The sequence below is a fragment of the Pelophylax lessonae genome (genome assembly GCF_965119305.1).
Source record: "Pelophylax lessonae genome assembly, chromosome: 8".
In the NCBI taxonomy this organism is placed as follows: Eukaryota; Metazoa; Chordata; class Amphibia; order Anura; family Ranidae; genus Pelophylax; species Pelophylax lessonae.
The window spans coordinates 250012068-250026487 of NC_138775.1; the positions used below are offsets into that span (position 1 = coordinate 250012068).

At 40.9% G+C, this 14420-nt stretch overlaps 1 protein-coding gene across 1 annotated transcript in view; it reads right to left on the minus strand.

Moving 5' to 3' along the window:
- Positions 1-2841: 2841 nt before the first annotated feature.
- CMPK1 (cytidine/uridine monophosphate kinase 1) overlaps positions 2842-14420 on the minus strand; it is a 32844-nt gene continuing 21265 nt past the window's right edge. The window contains exons 4-6 of the mRNA XM_082264897.1: positions 10042-10118; positions 6376-6472; positions 2842-3011 (exon numbers count right to left, since the gene is read on the minus strand). Of these exons, the coding sequence (XP_082121023.1) occupies positions 2970-3011; positions 6376-6472; positions 10042-10118 (216 nt within the window). The 3' untranslated portion in view covers positions 2842-2969. The remainder of the gene's footprint in view (positions 3012-6375; positions 6473-10041; positions 10119-14420) is intronic.

A 14420-nucleotide genomic window follows, 5' to 3' on the forward strand; every position in this document is an offset into this window, starting at 1 on the left:
GGGCAGGCTGATTGTATCCAAGTCGATCCATCAGTCTACTTGGGTGCAACAATCCTGTCAGCTTTTTCTACATGCAATTACTAGTGGCTGTAGCTCAAGGCAGTAACAATCATTGCATTTTGCTGGCCGGGAAGGCTCCCCCCACCCCCATCAACACACTAGTGCTGCGGGAGGCATTCCCCCATCAAAACTGAGTGCGTTGATGGGGGAAGTCAAGCAATTATCTTTCCTTACATCTGTGGAAGGAAAGAGAATAATCTATGGTTTGCCCAAAATTAGGCATTGGGGAGCCTGTGTATATATATCCAGGGGAGCCAATTTATTCACAGATTCCCCCATCCAATAGAATTCAGCACCTTTGTTCTTTGCTAACAAACTGTTCAACAAAATCTATTAACTCTGTAGACACACATTCTACCCTTAAATGCTAACTCCACCATTAACTGGAATTGGGAGGGTAATGCTGAGCTATAGCACTTAATAGCTTATGACACTCAACAGCATGATGACAATGCCACTTTCTTGGACCGCACTCCAGAATTATTTGTGTATTATACATTTTAGAGAATTTTCTTAAGGGAGGGGGGACATAACATTTGTAATGCCCAGAGAATAAGGGAAATCAGGTGAGCATATTCACTAATGGACAGCCCACAGCTTGCTACCTTCTATGGGACAGACAAGGGCTGGGTGCCATCGGAGTCCTTATCTGACATCACACATGTTCTGATGGGCTGTTTGTTATGGAAGATCCTGTCAGATTTTCAGAAAATTGATTTTTTTGCAGCATTTACCTTAACAACCAGTCCATCACATCTAGATAGAGACAAAAGGTTTCAAACAGCTTATGTCCCTTTAAAAGAGACCCTGTTACCAGATCATTTTAACAATCTTCCCACAAGATTAGATGTGCATTTAACATTTTGGCATACAATTAACCTACAAAAGCCTCCCTTGTATAAACATTTGAAAGCTCTGAGACTACTGCTGGGTTCCGCCATCTTGGATGTGCTATCAGCATCCCACGCAGAGTCATAGCGGTCACTCAAGTGGCATTCCCTTTCACTTCTCCCTCGGCAGCTACATGAAATGTTATGTAGGTAAGTGAGGATAGGGTTACAGGAGCTGGGCCAGCACAAAATGTAATAAGACACTCCCAGAAGAGGAGAGGATTGTGACAAGCGAGGAAGGAGGGGCTGTGATATGACATTGACTAGCCAGATTTTATAGAAAGGTCAGAAGCACATTGCAAGTGCTATAGAAAGGTAGGCAATGCCTGAACCAATTCCCTGAGAAGGCAAGCAAACGATGCACTAGCTTGTAGCGTCTTTCCAGCATCTAAACATAAAACAAGGAGAAAAAAGCTGGCAACTTGCTGATCCAAAAATGGTAGTTTTTATTGCAGGTGGCGAACGCTTTTTGACTGTTAGCCTTAATCAGCCATGATTAAGGCTAACAGCCAAAACAAGTAAGCCACTGTATTTTCTGTACTCCACCTGCAAAATAAAACTGCAATCTTCGGAAGAAAGTTACCAGCTTTTTTCTCCTTGTTTTACATTGCAAGTAAACAAAAGATTTGGAAAGGAAAAACTCTGCAGGTAAGCATTTAACTTGCTTGATTTTTCTGTGCTTTTAGCTGCAATTTTTAAGTCACTTTTGCCCATTTAGGAAAAACTGATAGGTTATCTTGAAAGAACTCCAATAAATAAATGGAGTGAGAACAGCTTATATCTGTATCTGTGTGCTGGGTGGGATGGGGGCTTTTAAGAGAACCTCTCTCCTTGCCATGTATGGACAGGTGACAGATTCCTGACTTCCCTTAAAGGCAAAATAATTACCGACTGTCCCACAACCGACCAACAAAATACATTTAAAAAAAAACTTTTTAATTCCAAAACACTCCTCAAAAAATTCCCTTCCCCCAACCTCAGCAACATTAACAACCATTACATCCCATGCTGCATTTTTGGATCATTGTGCTTCAGGACAAAGCCACTGCAGCCTTAGCTACATAATATCAAAATATGAGCATGAGTGCCGGTTCACGCTTTTCCGACTTGTCAGGCAACTTGGTCGCCTGACAAGTAGCGGACCGTGCTGTGCAATTGGAACCGTTCTAATAGGAGCGACTCAAGACGCTCCGACTTAGAAAAAGGTTCCTGCACCTTTTTTTTGCAAAGTCGGAGCGACTTGCATTGACTTCCATTATGTAAAGTCGTTGCAAGCCGCGCCGAAGTCGCGGTGCACGGGCGACGGCATTAGTCGCCCGAAGTCGTGTCACCCCAGTGTGAACCGACACTGAGGGCTGGGCTAGAGAAGAGACCGGACTAACAACTGCAGTCCCTTCCTCTGCACCATCACACTGACTCATTTTCCACGGCAGGTCACGTCCTGAACCCAATGACCATGCTCTGTTCTTAAAATATGGCCGGAATATATAAAAAGATGTGGCGGCTCTAAGATGACCACATATCCAAAAAACATATTTACAATCATTTAAATATTGGATGTTCTAGTTATTTCTATGACTAGGATAAAGGGGTTGGGGGAGTTCCATTTAAAGCTTTATCCTTAAATGCATTCTTCAAAAAGGTAAATGGCTTGCACTGTCAGTGAGTAGTGAAGAGTACATTGCAGATACAATTTTGTTGTCTACTTTCTGTCCAAACAAAAAAAACTAAGGTGTTTCAAAAGTGGAATTAAAATCCATCACGGCCACCTCAGATCTGGATGGCAGAGACTGAAAAGCCCTCACCGGCAGCTCATGAAAAATACAATCTCATGTAGTGATAAAAGGACAGGAGCCGCTGAGATGGCTAGACAGAAACGAGGCAAATACACCAATAAGATCAAGCTCATGTTTACAATGTTTACGTAAAAAAAGAAGAATAGAAAAAAAAGTAAATAAGAAATATGCAGTAAATAAGATTAAGCCCGAAGGAGCTAAAACGCCTATCCATGGACAATCGTTATCCTTCCCGATCAAAGATTTCCTGGACTTTGACGAAAACCTGAAACAAAGTAAGAAGAAAGACTTCAGCACGGTGTGTATATAAAGATCCCGCAGTATGTAATTGTCACCATCACCATGATCCTGTGAAGGAGAAAGGAGGGGGAGGTAGGCTGTGTACATGGCTCTTCCTGTAATAATGACTATGCATTTTGGAAAAAATCAGGCTAAAAGTGGTTAAGTATATATAAAAAAAAAAAACATGTAGAAAAATGTAACAGCACTTAAAGATAAATAATTTCACAACTTTTTTCCACCTTTAATGTGACCCATAAACTGTACAACTCAGTTGAACAACAAACTGAAATCTTTTAGGTGGAGTAAAAATAAACTAAAATATGGTTGCATAAGTGTGCACACCCTAAACTAATACTTTGTTGAAGCACCTGTTGATTTTATTACAGCACTTTTTGAGTAGGAGTATCAGCATAGCACATCTTGACTTGGAAATATTTGCCCACTCCTTTTTGCAAAAACACTCCAAAATCTGTCAGATTGCAAGGGCTTCTCCTGTGCACAGCCCTCTAGATCATCCCACAGATTTTCAATCGGATTCAGGTCTGGGCTCTGGCTGGGCCATTCCAAAACTTTAATCTTCTTCTGGTGAAGCCATTCCTTTGTTAAATTTGGATGTATGATTTGTGTCGCAGTCAGGCTGAAAGATGAAGTTCCTCTTCATTGTTCAGCTTTCTAGCAGAAGCCTGAAGGTTTTCTGCCAATATTGACTGGTATGTGGAACTGTTCATAATTCCCTCTACCTTGACTAAGGCCCCTGTTCCAGCTGAAGAAAAACAGCCTCCAAAGCATGATGCTGCCACCACCATGCTTCACTGTGGGTATGGTGTTCTTTTGGTGATGTGCAGTGTTTTGGAACTATGGCCAAAAAGGTCAACCTTGGTTTCATCAGACCATAACACATTTTCCCACATGCTTTTGGGAGACTTCAGATGTGTTTTTGCAAAATTTAGCCAGGCTTGGGTGTTTTTCTTAAGAAAAGGCTTACATCTTGCCACTCTACCCCATAGCCCAGACATATGAAGAATACGGGAAATTGTCACATGTTCCACACAGCCAGTACTTGTCAGATATTACTGAAGCTCCTTTAATGTGGCTGTAGGCCTCTTGGCAGTCTCCCTGACCAGTTTTCTTCTTATCTTTTCATCAGCTTCTGAGGGACGTCAAGTTCTTAGGAATGTCACTGTTGTGCCATATTTTCTCCACTTAACGACGACTGTCTTCACTGTGTTCCATGGTATTTCTAATGCCTTGGAAATTATTTTGTACCCTTCTCCCGACTGAACGCTTTTAACAATGAGATCCCTCTGATGCTTTGGAAGCTCCCTGTGGACCATGGCTTTTGCTGTAGGATGTGACTAAGAAAATGTCAGGAAAGACCTACTAGAACAGCCAAACTTTATTTGGGGTTAATCAGAGGCACTTTAAATGATACCAAGTAATTCTCCTGCACTCAGAAGCTGCGCTTAAGGGAAAAAGACTGTGTTGGTAGAGTCTAGGTTTTTGCTGCCCTCTCAGGACCATGGGTGTCCACATATACTGGAAAACAACAAACAAGAGAAGGGCGAACTGACCTAGTGCAAAACCATTAAACCATTTATTGAGTAAAAACGGGATCATACATTATACTCACAAACACAGGTTGCAAATAGGCATGTAAAAATCCTAAAACAATCAGGTGACCTCTAGGACATGGATACATCCAGTGCTACAGAGGGATATGAATGGCGTCCGTACTGGTATGGCTGACGTGTTTAGAGAGAGGACCCTCTTCATCAGAGCCATAGGTACAAATGACCTGCTACACCTATATATACAAAGAGCACAGCAGACCGCACCTCCCCGGACCTCCCAAATTGGTCGGTCCCACCATTTAAATATCATTGGTTTGTATGCATTTCAAAGACTCAAAAAAAAAAAAAAAAAAAAAAAAAAAAAGCGAACCACAAACCTCCGACCTAATCAGGGTTTATTACACAATAGCTGCTTGCTAGAGTGATATAAATACACATGTGGATACATACACCATCTGTTGACATGAGAAGTAGTTCTAGAAGACACCTAAATGTGTGCACCCACCCCTTTGGGGGGGGGGGGGGGTGGTGATGGTGGGCTCAAGGAATTTCTCTCCGAATTGCCCTATGTGGCAGAGCTGTTAGCCTGGACCGCATTGACAGTGCTTGGAACGTACGCCACGCTCAGAAACCAGGGAGTGCCGGCGAGAACACGTTCCACCAGCGAATAAATACGTCACTTCCAGTTTTGGCCAACGTCACCTGCGGCTCAGTTAAAAGGTTGGAGGTGATAAAAGACTCCCCCACAAGCAGCCAACATGGCAGGGGACAGGGCCTTCCCACTCCACGTAGAATTTTTGCATGCCTATTTGCAACCTACTGTGTGAATATAATGTATGATACCTTTTTACTCTTCAATAAATGGTTTTGCACTAGGTCAGTGCACCCTTCTGTTTGTTGCACTGTAAATGATATCAGGTGTGTACTGACTCCTATTTAACATAAGTCTGAATGTGATTGCTTAATTCTGAACACAGCTACATCCCCAGTTATAAAAGAGGGTGTGCACACTTATGCAACCACATTTTTTTTGTTTTTGTTGTACCCCCCCAAAAGATTTCAGCTAGTTTTTTTAATTGAATTGTACAGTTTATAGGTCACATTAAAGGTGGAAAAAGTTCTGAAATGATTTATCTTTGTCTCACTTTTTTTTACATCACAGAAACCTGACATTTTAACAGGGGTGTGTAGACTTTGTATATCCATTGTATATAATCCAACAGTCACCACTGCACACATCAGAGACAAAAAATTGGCCCAGGTGTGCAGCAAAGACTGTAGCACATATAATCCAAAAGAGAGAGCGGCACTCATGGGTCTTGAAAAGTGAACGCACAATGAAAGTTTTATTTCAACGAGGCACAAGCTAGTCTTCCTCAGGAGCTTGTGCCTCATCAAAATTAAACCTTCATTGTACGTACACCTTTCATGACCTGTGAGTTGCTGCGCTCTTAGAAAAAAAAAAATATAATATATATATATATATATATATATATAATATATATATATATATATATATATATATATATATATATATATATATATATATATATATATAAATAAAACAACTTGGGGCATCAGACAATTAGAGGCCTATTAAAGACTTTTTTGATATTTGATTCAATTTGAAAAATTAAAGTTGGATGAATCTGGGGTAAAAACAGCCATAAAAAAATACCCCATAGTTTGATAAGATGTAGAAGAAAAGCCATGAATCTTTTTAAAGGCACAGAAATACACTGAATTTTTGTTACTATACGAGGTAATTCATCTGACCTGATCTACAGAGTGGGAAGCATCCACTTTCCGAACTTTTCCCCTCTTCTCATACAGATCAATGATAGGCCGGGTGGACTTGAGGTAAGTCTGAATCCTGGAATACAAAGGAGACCCTCAGCGAAGCTCAGAAGACAGGGTATTCTTTGTTCATTTATTTTTGTGATCTTTACAGAACATAATTGTTTGTATGGTGAACAACATTTCAAAATGTTTTCTGCTGCATGTTCCAGGAAGTTAATTGCGTTTTTGCAAATAATACGTATAAACAAAATTTCAATTCAGGGCTTTTTTTGCCAAAGTTTTTTTATACTATTCTCAAAGTGTCACTTACATCATGGGTAACCTTAAAAGTAAATCTCGCTTTTCATAACACTACCCTTACCTAAACCCATTTCTCCAATTTAGGATCTTCCCCTAAATGGGTGTTTATTGAATAGCGGAATATAACAACAGTATCCAACGGGTGTATCTCACAGTAACATATGCAGACTAGGCCGCAATTTTATTTTTTTTCCCTGAATGGGTTTTTATTGATACAAAGCACACCTAAAAATGAGACCTTCAAAACTTACGGGTCTATGTGTAAAATGTAATAGTGTGGGAGCAGTTTTAAGCTTAGTTATAGTCTTGAATTCCACTTTAACGCCTATACTAACTACTGTGCAAAAGAAAGATACTAAAACGTACCTATTCTCAGAGCACTCCTGTCCATTCACAAGATCAGTTCCCAGCGGCCAGCTTCAGAGGAGAAGAGAGAGTGCCAACAATCGTCGAAAAGCCTGGAAAGTGACGTTACCCATAGGCTTATTATGGGGCATCTGTTGCTGGCTGTTTCTCCTCTCCCCTGAAGCCGGGCGGGGGGGGTCGATCACTCAACCAGACCTCCCTGAGAATAAAGAAGTTTATGCATCTTCCTTCTACAGGGTAGTCAGTACAAGTGTTAGAAGGTGGGTAGGAGCAGTTTTAAGCTTAGTTAGTTCTAGCCTGAATTTCCACTTAAAGCATTCGAACATCCACAACGAACAATTCTCATATTTTTTGTAACAGGGTTATCTCCTATAATCATCATTTCCATCTAGTGTTCATAATGTGGTATTTTTCTAATATTCCTCAATCAAATAAAACACTGCATTATGGCCACTAGTGATCACTCATTGTGCCTGTGCGAATATTTAACTCCACCCACACACAATATGTGGCCCCACTGGACTGGGCTTTTTTTCCGTGGGGCCACATATTTGCGTATCTCCCTTTGCACAGAGACTGGGTTCTCACGGAGAGCCCCGGGCCCCGTACAAACGATTGGGACTCGGAAGTTCCAATAACAGGTCACCTGATCGCTGTGATAACCTTTGATTGGCTATCACAGTGATCAGTCCCTGTGAAACCCACCCCAGTGTTTTTATTCTGTAAATGTAGGTAGGAGATAGGCAGCATCTCTCCTTGTAGAGTAAGAAAAAAAAAAAAAAAAGAAGTGTGAAAAAAAAACCATGATTAAGGTTTGAGCTAGGCCAGAGTCAGGGTTAGTGTTTGGGTCAAAGGTCAGGGTCAGTATTTTTTTGGACAGGATTTTTTTTTATTTGTGTCAGTGTGTTTTAGTTAGAATCAATAAAAACAAAACAAAATGTGCACTATTGTTTTTGGGCTGTACTATGAGTACAAACAACTAACATACACTTATGTGGTATTACTGTGATCGTCAGGAGCAGGAGAATTTAATTGAGGTTATTTTTTGGTGGTAGGTCATGATAGTAGCAAGAAATGTATAGCTAAATATATCTTTCTTTACTGTTTTGGGCTGGTTTTCCTTTGATAATAAAAAAGAAAAAATAAATAATTAGGAGATATCTATTACTATTTACCACCAAACTAAAGCCCGATTTGTGCTTACATATTAAAGTGTTAATAAACCCAGGAGCCTGCATTCACTATATCTGGTCTCCCACAGTACAGATAACATGGAAATGCAATTTTAGTAAATATAAACTGCTAAATATCTTTTCTCGTCAGCAGTATATTGCAGTCTTGTGAGACTTCTATCATTCTCTGGTTAAAGCTTGTCGTTTTCATTTGACCCTGATTGTCCAATGAGTCTACAGGACCCCTGACCCTCTGTCTGGACAGTACTGATTACTCTAAAGAAAAAAAGAAAATCCACACCTAGCGAGCATGTGCAGAGTTCCCCCAAAGCTCTGTTCAGCAAATAGATTGGGGACTATGGAAGAAGGGACGGATGAGAGAAGACAGGATCAATCAGCCTTTTTACATGCTTTACTGCAGAGAGACAGATTTTACTGCTGTGGGTTTAGTAACACTTTCAGATTTGCTTTACCCTTAAGGCCCGTACACACGTAGCGATTGTCGGCCGTAAATATTCGGCCGCCAAACGATCGGCCGATTGTCGGCTTGTTAGTATGATGCTTCCCGAAAACTGACTCCGACTTTTTGGCCGAACAGAATCGGGTGTGCAGGCTATAAAATTTTTGTTGGCCGTCACCAGAACAGCCGATTGTTCGCCAGTCAGTACAGAATTCGGCCGACTAACAGCAGATGAGCAATACTGGGCATGCTCAGAGAAGAAAAAACACAAGGAAAGTTAACCATCACATGACATCACTTCTGCAGTCGGCTGTTGTTGGCCGACAAAATTCGTGTGCAGTCTTTAGCACTTTTCAACTGACAGGACAGCAACGGACAAAAGACGGCCGATCGTTCGGCCGACATTCGGTACGTGTGTACGGGGCTTAAGGTCTCATTCACACGGTCAGCCTCCAGGCGAATCCGTGCTGCTCAGCAGGGGATCATAAACACAGATCCCCGCTGAGCAGGAAGGTGACAGCTCCCTCTCCGCTCCGAGTGCAGAGAGGGAGATGTCAGAGCCCCATGCATCTCTATGGGGGAATTGGATTTCACGGATAGGATCGGATGCGGATGGCAGTGGACATGATCCGATCAGATCCACCTAAAAAACTGAAAGGCGGATCTGATCGGATCGCTCGTGTGAAAGGGACCTTAGGCACAAAGGGGTACTTAAAATATTTATATGGTACTTTTTTTTTTTTCCTACCCAGACCTCTTAAATTGTACGTAAACCCTGACAAAAAGAAAACAAAAACAGTTGATGTCAGATATGTCTAGTGTCCTGTGCACCTGTTCTTTTACCTCAAGGAGGCATATTATCCCATCCAGTTCTTTTTGTGGACATAACTCCTGGCCTTTTTTTTTTTTTTTTTAAATGGGAAGAGTGGGAGGTTTCGGTAGTTCAGAAAGAGACAACTGAGCAGGGCTGAGACCATTCTCATTCATTTCAGAGCAGGAGAGACACTGTTGTGAAGTCCATGACAGAAAATTAGCAGACTGCATTTCTGCCAGGATCAGGTATTTTTCTGTACCTGCAGGGTCTTTAGAGGGATAAGACATGGGAAAATGTGCATGCATTGCTGAGATGTCTTTCATCATTTTCTGACATACTTTTAAACTAAAGCTAACAGAACATTCGTTCTCAGCACCAATCTTTTGGTTTGCTTGTGTTTTTGACAATGAATGGCTGGTCCCAGCACAGGATAAGAAAACTTCCTATTATGTATGACCAATTCATACTTTGTTGGTGCCATATTTCAAACCCATTACAGAAGCAAAGAAGCTAAAATGAATTCCCATTACCTCTTTTCTAAGCTCTCCCTGTTATCATCGCTTCTTCCACTGCTCTTCCCTCGCTCCAAGCAACGTTCAATGCAAGTCTGTAAATGAAGAAAGGAGAGAAAAAAAAAAATAGTATAAAATGTGATCTTTATGAAAGAATGTGAAGCAGCAGCAGCTTTGATCATCATTTTCATTACCCATTTTTTGCTTTTAGAATAGGGAGAATATCCATTCAGAAGCACCAATTTTGCTCATTGTGAAACATTCAACTTTCGCTGGTTGAGCTGCATGTACTGTATGAATCCAGGGTAAGCTGCTAAGTAAATGAAGCCTTCTAAAAAATCTCAACTCTGGTGACAAGGTTTTTTATAACCAATACTGGCTACTTTTACCCTCTTCATGCCCAGGCCAATATTTAGCTTTCAGCGCTGTCGCATTTTGAAGGACAATTGCGCGATCATGCAACACTGTACCCAAACTACATTTTTAGCATTTTGTTCACACAAATAGAGCTTTCTTTTGGTGGTATTTAATCACCACTGGGTTTTTTAAACTTTTGCTAAAAACTATAAAAACCTGAAACATAATAAAAAAAAAAAAAAAAAAAAAAGTGTTTTTCTTCGTTTCGGTTACAACATTTTGCAAATAATCTTTAATAAATTTAGGTCAAAGTGTATTCTGCTACATTTCTTTGGTGAAAATAACCTAAATCAGTGTAGATTTAGTCTGTGTCAAAGTTATAGAGTCCAAAACCTATGCAATATATCTGGAAATTGATCAGTCCTGATGTACTGAAGGGCCAATCTAATTTCTTGAAGCCCAAAAACATCAGGACAGTACAAAATACCCCCTAAATAGCCCTTTTTTGGAAAGCAGAAAGTCCAAAGTATTTAGTAAGAGGTATGGCGAGTTTTTTTGAAAATGTAATTTTTTGTCAGAAGTTTTTTGAAAAAAAAAAAAAAAAAATTATATATATATATAAATACATATACACACACACACATACGCACACACACTGTCACCAGTGCAGTACAGCATTATCATACAACAGGGTCTCTCTCTCCAATATATGTGTGTTTGTGTGTGTGTGTGTATATATATATATATATATATATATATACACGCACAGGTCCTTTTCAAAAAATTTGCATATTGTGATAAAGTTCATTATTTTCTGTAATGTACTGATAAACATTAGACTTTCATATATTTTAGATTCATTACACACAACTGAAGTAGTGCAAGCCTTTTATTGTTTTAATATTGATGATTTTGGCATACAGCTCATGAAAACCCAAAATTCTTATCTCAAAAAATTAGCATATTTCATTCGACCAATAAAAGAAAAGTGTTTTTAATACAAAAAAAGTCAACCTTCAAAAAATTATGTTCAGTTATGCACTCAATACTTGGTCGGGAATCCTTTTGCAGAAATGACTGCTTCAATGCGGCGTGGCATGGAGGCAATCAGCCTGTGGCACTGCTGAGGTGTTATGGAGGCCCAGGATGCTTCGATAGCGGCCTTGAGCTCATCCAGAGTGTTGGGTCTTGCGTCTCTCAACTTTCTCTTCACAACATCCCACAGATGCTCTATGGGGTTCAGGTCAGGAGAGTTGGCAGGCCAATTGAGCACAGTAATACCATGGTCAGTAAACCATTTACCAGTGGTTTTGGGACTGTGAGCAGGTGCCAGGTCGTGCTGAAAAATGAAATCTTCATCTCCATAAAGCTTTTCAGCAGATGGAAGCATGAAGTGCTCCAAAATCTCCTGATAGCTAGCTGCATTGACCCTGCCCTTGATAAAACACAGTGGACCAACACCAGCAGCTGACATGGCACCCCAGACCATCACTGACTGTGGGTACTTGACACTGGACTTCAGGCATTTTGGCATTTCCCTCTCCCCAGTCTTCCTCCAGACTCTGGCACCTTGATTTCGGAATGACATGCAAAATTTGCTTTCATCCGAAAAAAGTACTTTGGACCACTGAGCAACAGTCCAGTGCTGCTTCTCTGTAGCCCAGGTCAGGCGCTTCTGCCACTGTTTCTGGTTCAAAAGTGGCTTGACCTGGGGAATGCGGCACCTGTAGCCCATTTCCTGCCCACGCCTGTACACGTTGGCTCTAGATGTTTCTACTCCAGACTCAGTACACTGCTTCCGCAGGTCCCCCAAGGTCTGGAATCAGTCCTTCTCCACAATCTTCCTCAGGGTCCGGTCACCTCTTCTCGTTGTGCAGCGTTTTCTGCCACACTTTTTCCTTTCCACAGACTTCCCACTGAGGTGCCTTGATACAGCACTCTGGGAACAGCCTATTCGTTCAGAAATTTCTTTCTGTGTCTTACCCTCTTGTTTGAGGGTGTCAATGATGGCCTTCTGGACAGCAGTCAGGTCGGCAGTCTTACCCATGATTGCGGTTTTGAGTACTGAACCAGGCTGGGAGTTTTTAAAAGCCTCAGGAATCTTTTGCAGGTGTTTAGAGTTAATTCGTTGATTCAGATGATTAGGTTAATAGCTCGTTTAGAGAACCTTTTCATGATATGCTAATTTTTTGAGATAGGAATTTTGGGTTTTCATGAGCTGTATGCCAAAATCATCAATATTAAAACAATAAAAGGCTTGCACTACTTCAGTTGTGTGTAATGAATCTAAAATATATGAAAGCCTAATGTTTATCAGTACATTACAGAAAATAATGAACTTTATCACAATATGCTAATTTTTTGAAAAGGACCTGTGTGTATATATATATTTTTTTTTTTTTTATAACCACACTGACCAGAGCAATATAATGTTATCATAGTAACATTTGCTCTAGGGAAGTGATTTTTTCTTTTTTTCACTAAAAAAAAAAAAAAAAAAACAACAAATATCATGGTAAATTAAAACCCAACCCAGGACCACTTATTGTGATTTATTCCAAACCTCCTTAAGCAGTCCACAGCCAGACCCTGTTCATGTCATCAATAATGGAGCAAAAATGTTTTTGAATAGTGCTTTAGAAACCATAATCATATCCCAGTTTATAGGTTACAACTCCGAAAAAGTAGTTGGGAAAAAAAAAAAAAAAAACACTGTATTAAAGCCCCTCATTCGCTAGAATGGCGTGCTCCTACACACATAGTACAACCAACAATAGACTGTACTTAGAGCAGAACTAAAAAGGTAAAACTTTTTTTTTCCCCCCATAATGGATAGAGTAAAGGAGGTTACAACAACTGCCAATTATTTTTTGCCAGCAATGGGGCACACCATTATGAAGATTTCCCTTCACTTCCGGTCTCATAGCCAAAACAAGACATGAGAGGAAATCCCTTCAAAGTGAGGGAATCCCTTGCTGTCCCCAGGGTTATAAGAACTAGCTTCCTCATTGGAAGATTTCCCCTCTATTCCTTTACTGGGGACAACTCAAAATGTGGGGTTTTCTTTTACTTTCACTTTTGGTGATGACGGTAAACATGACAGAGGGTGAATCTCCCTTATGGGGGCACAGACAACAATAAAAACTGACAGGGGTTCTAATTCCTCTCCACTGTATCCAAAAAAAAAAAAAAAAGCGTTTGAGTTATACATTAAATAAAATGTGGCTATGACAACATGGATTATGAGCTATACAACATGTGTAAAATAATCCGGCTCTCCAGGCCATTTCGTGTGGCCCTAACACCGCTCCTACAGCTGCGGCAAACCCCTCATTTCTGCCCCCACCTTGTCTCAGCAGTCGGCAGCAGAGAGGACAGAACTGGTCCAACAGATCCTGCAACTCTCTGTGCAGCCGCAGAATCCTCTTCTCTCTGCCTCCCCTGCTCTCAGCATTTAGTAGACTCTGGCAGCGGACTTCAGCCTTCCTCCAGACCCAGCACTTTGTTTCCCAATGACCCTCCCACCCCCAGCAGCACAAGCTATGCCCTGTCATGTAAGAGAGAGTAGAGGACTCTTCATTTCTGATGGTGGAGGGGCGCTCTGGACATCTAGTCTTACAGATACAACCAGCCCTTTGAGGGCAACTAGAATGCTGATGCGGCCCACAATGAACCCTTGCTGAGTTGAGCGGAGTAGCCATGTGAGATCCGTCAAAAGTCACTCGCTAATGAATAGCAGGTGAGTCAGCGCTCCACTGGGCAAACAGTCATAGGAGTCCACTGAAGACTACTGCAGGTGATGGTAATCTTGATAGGAGAAAGGACACATACATTCACCGGCAGCTCCTCGATGGGTATTGGGATCCCCTCAAAAGCATGCAACAAATAGAAGAGGGCGCCAGATCACTATAGGCAAGATAAAAAGTGTAATTTATTACGTATCACTTACATGTAAACAAGCTGTAAACTGCACACAGGGCTGGTATAGTTGCTCAGAATAAAGTAGTAGTAGTATCGATGGACTGGAGAGGAATTAAGGG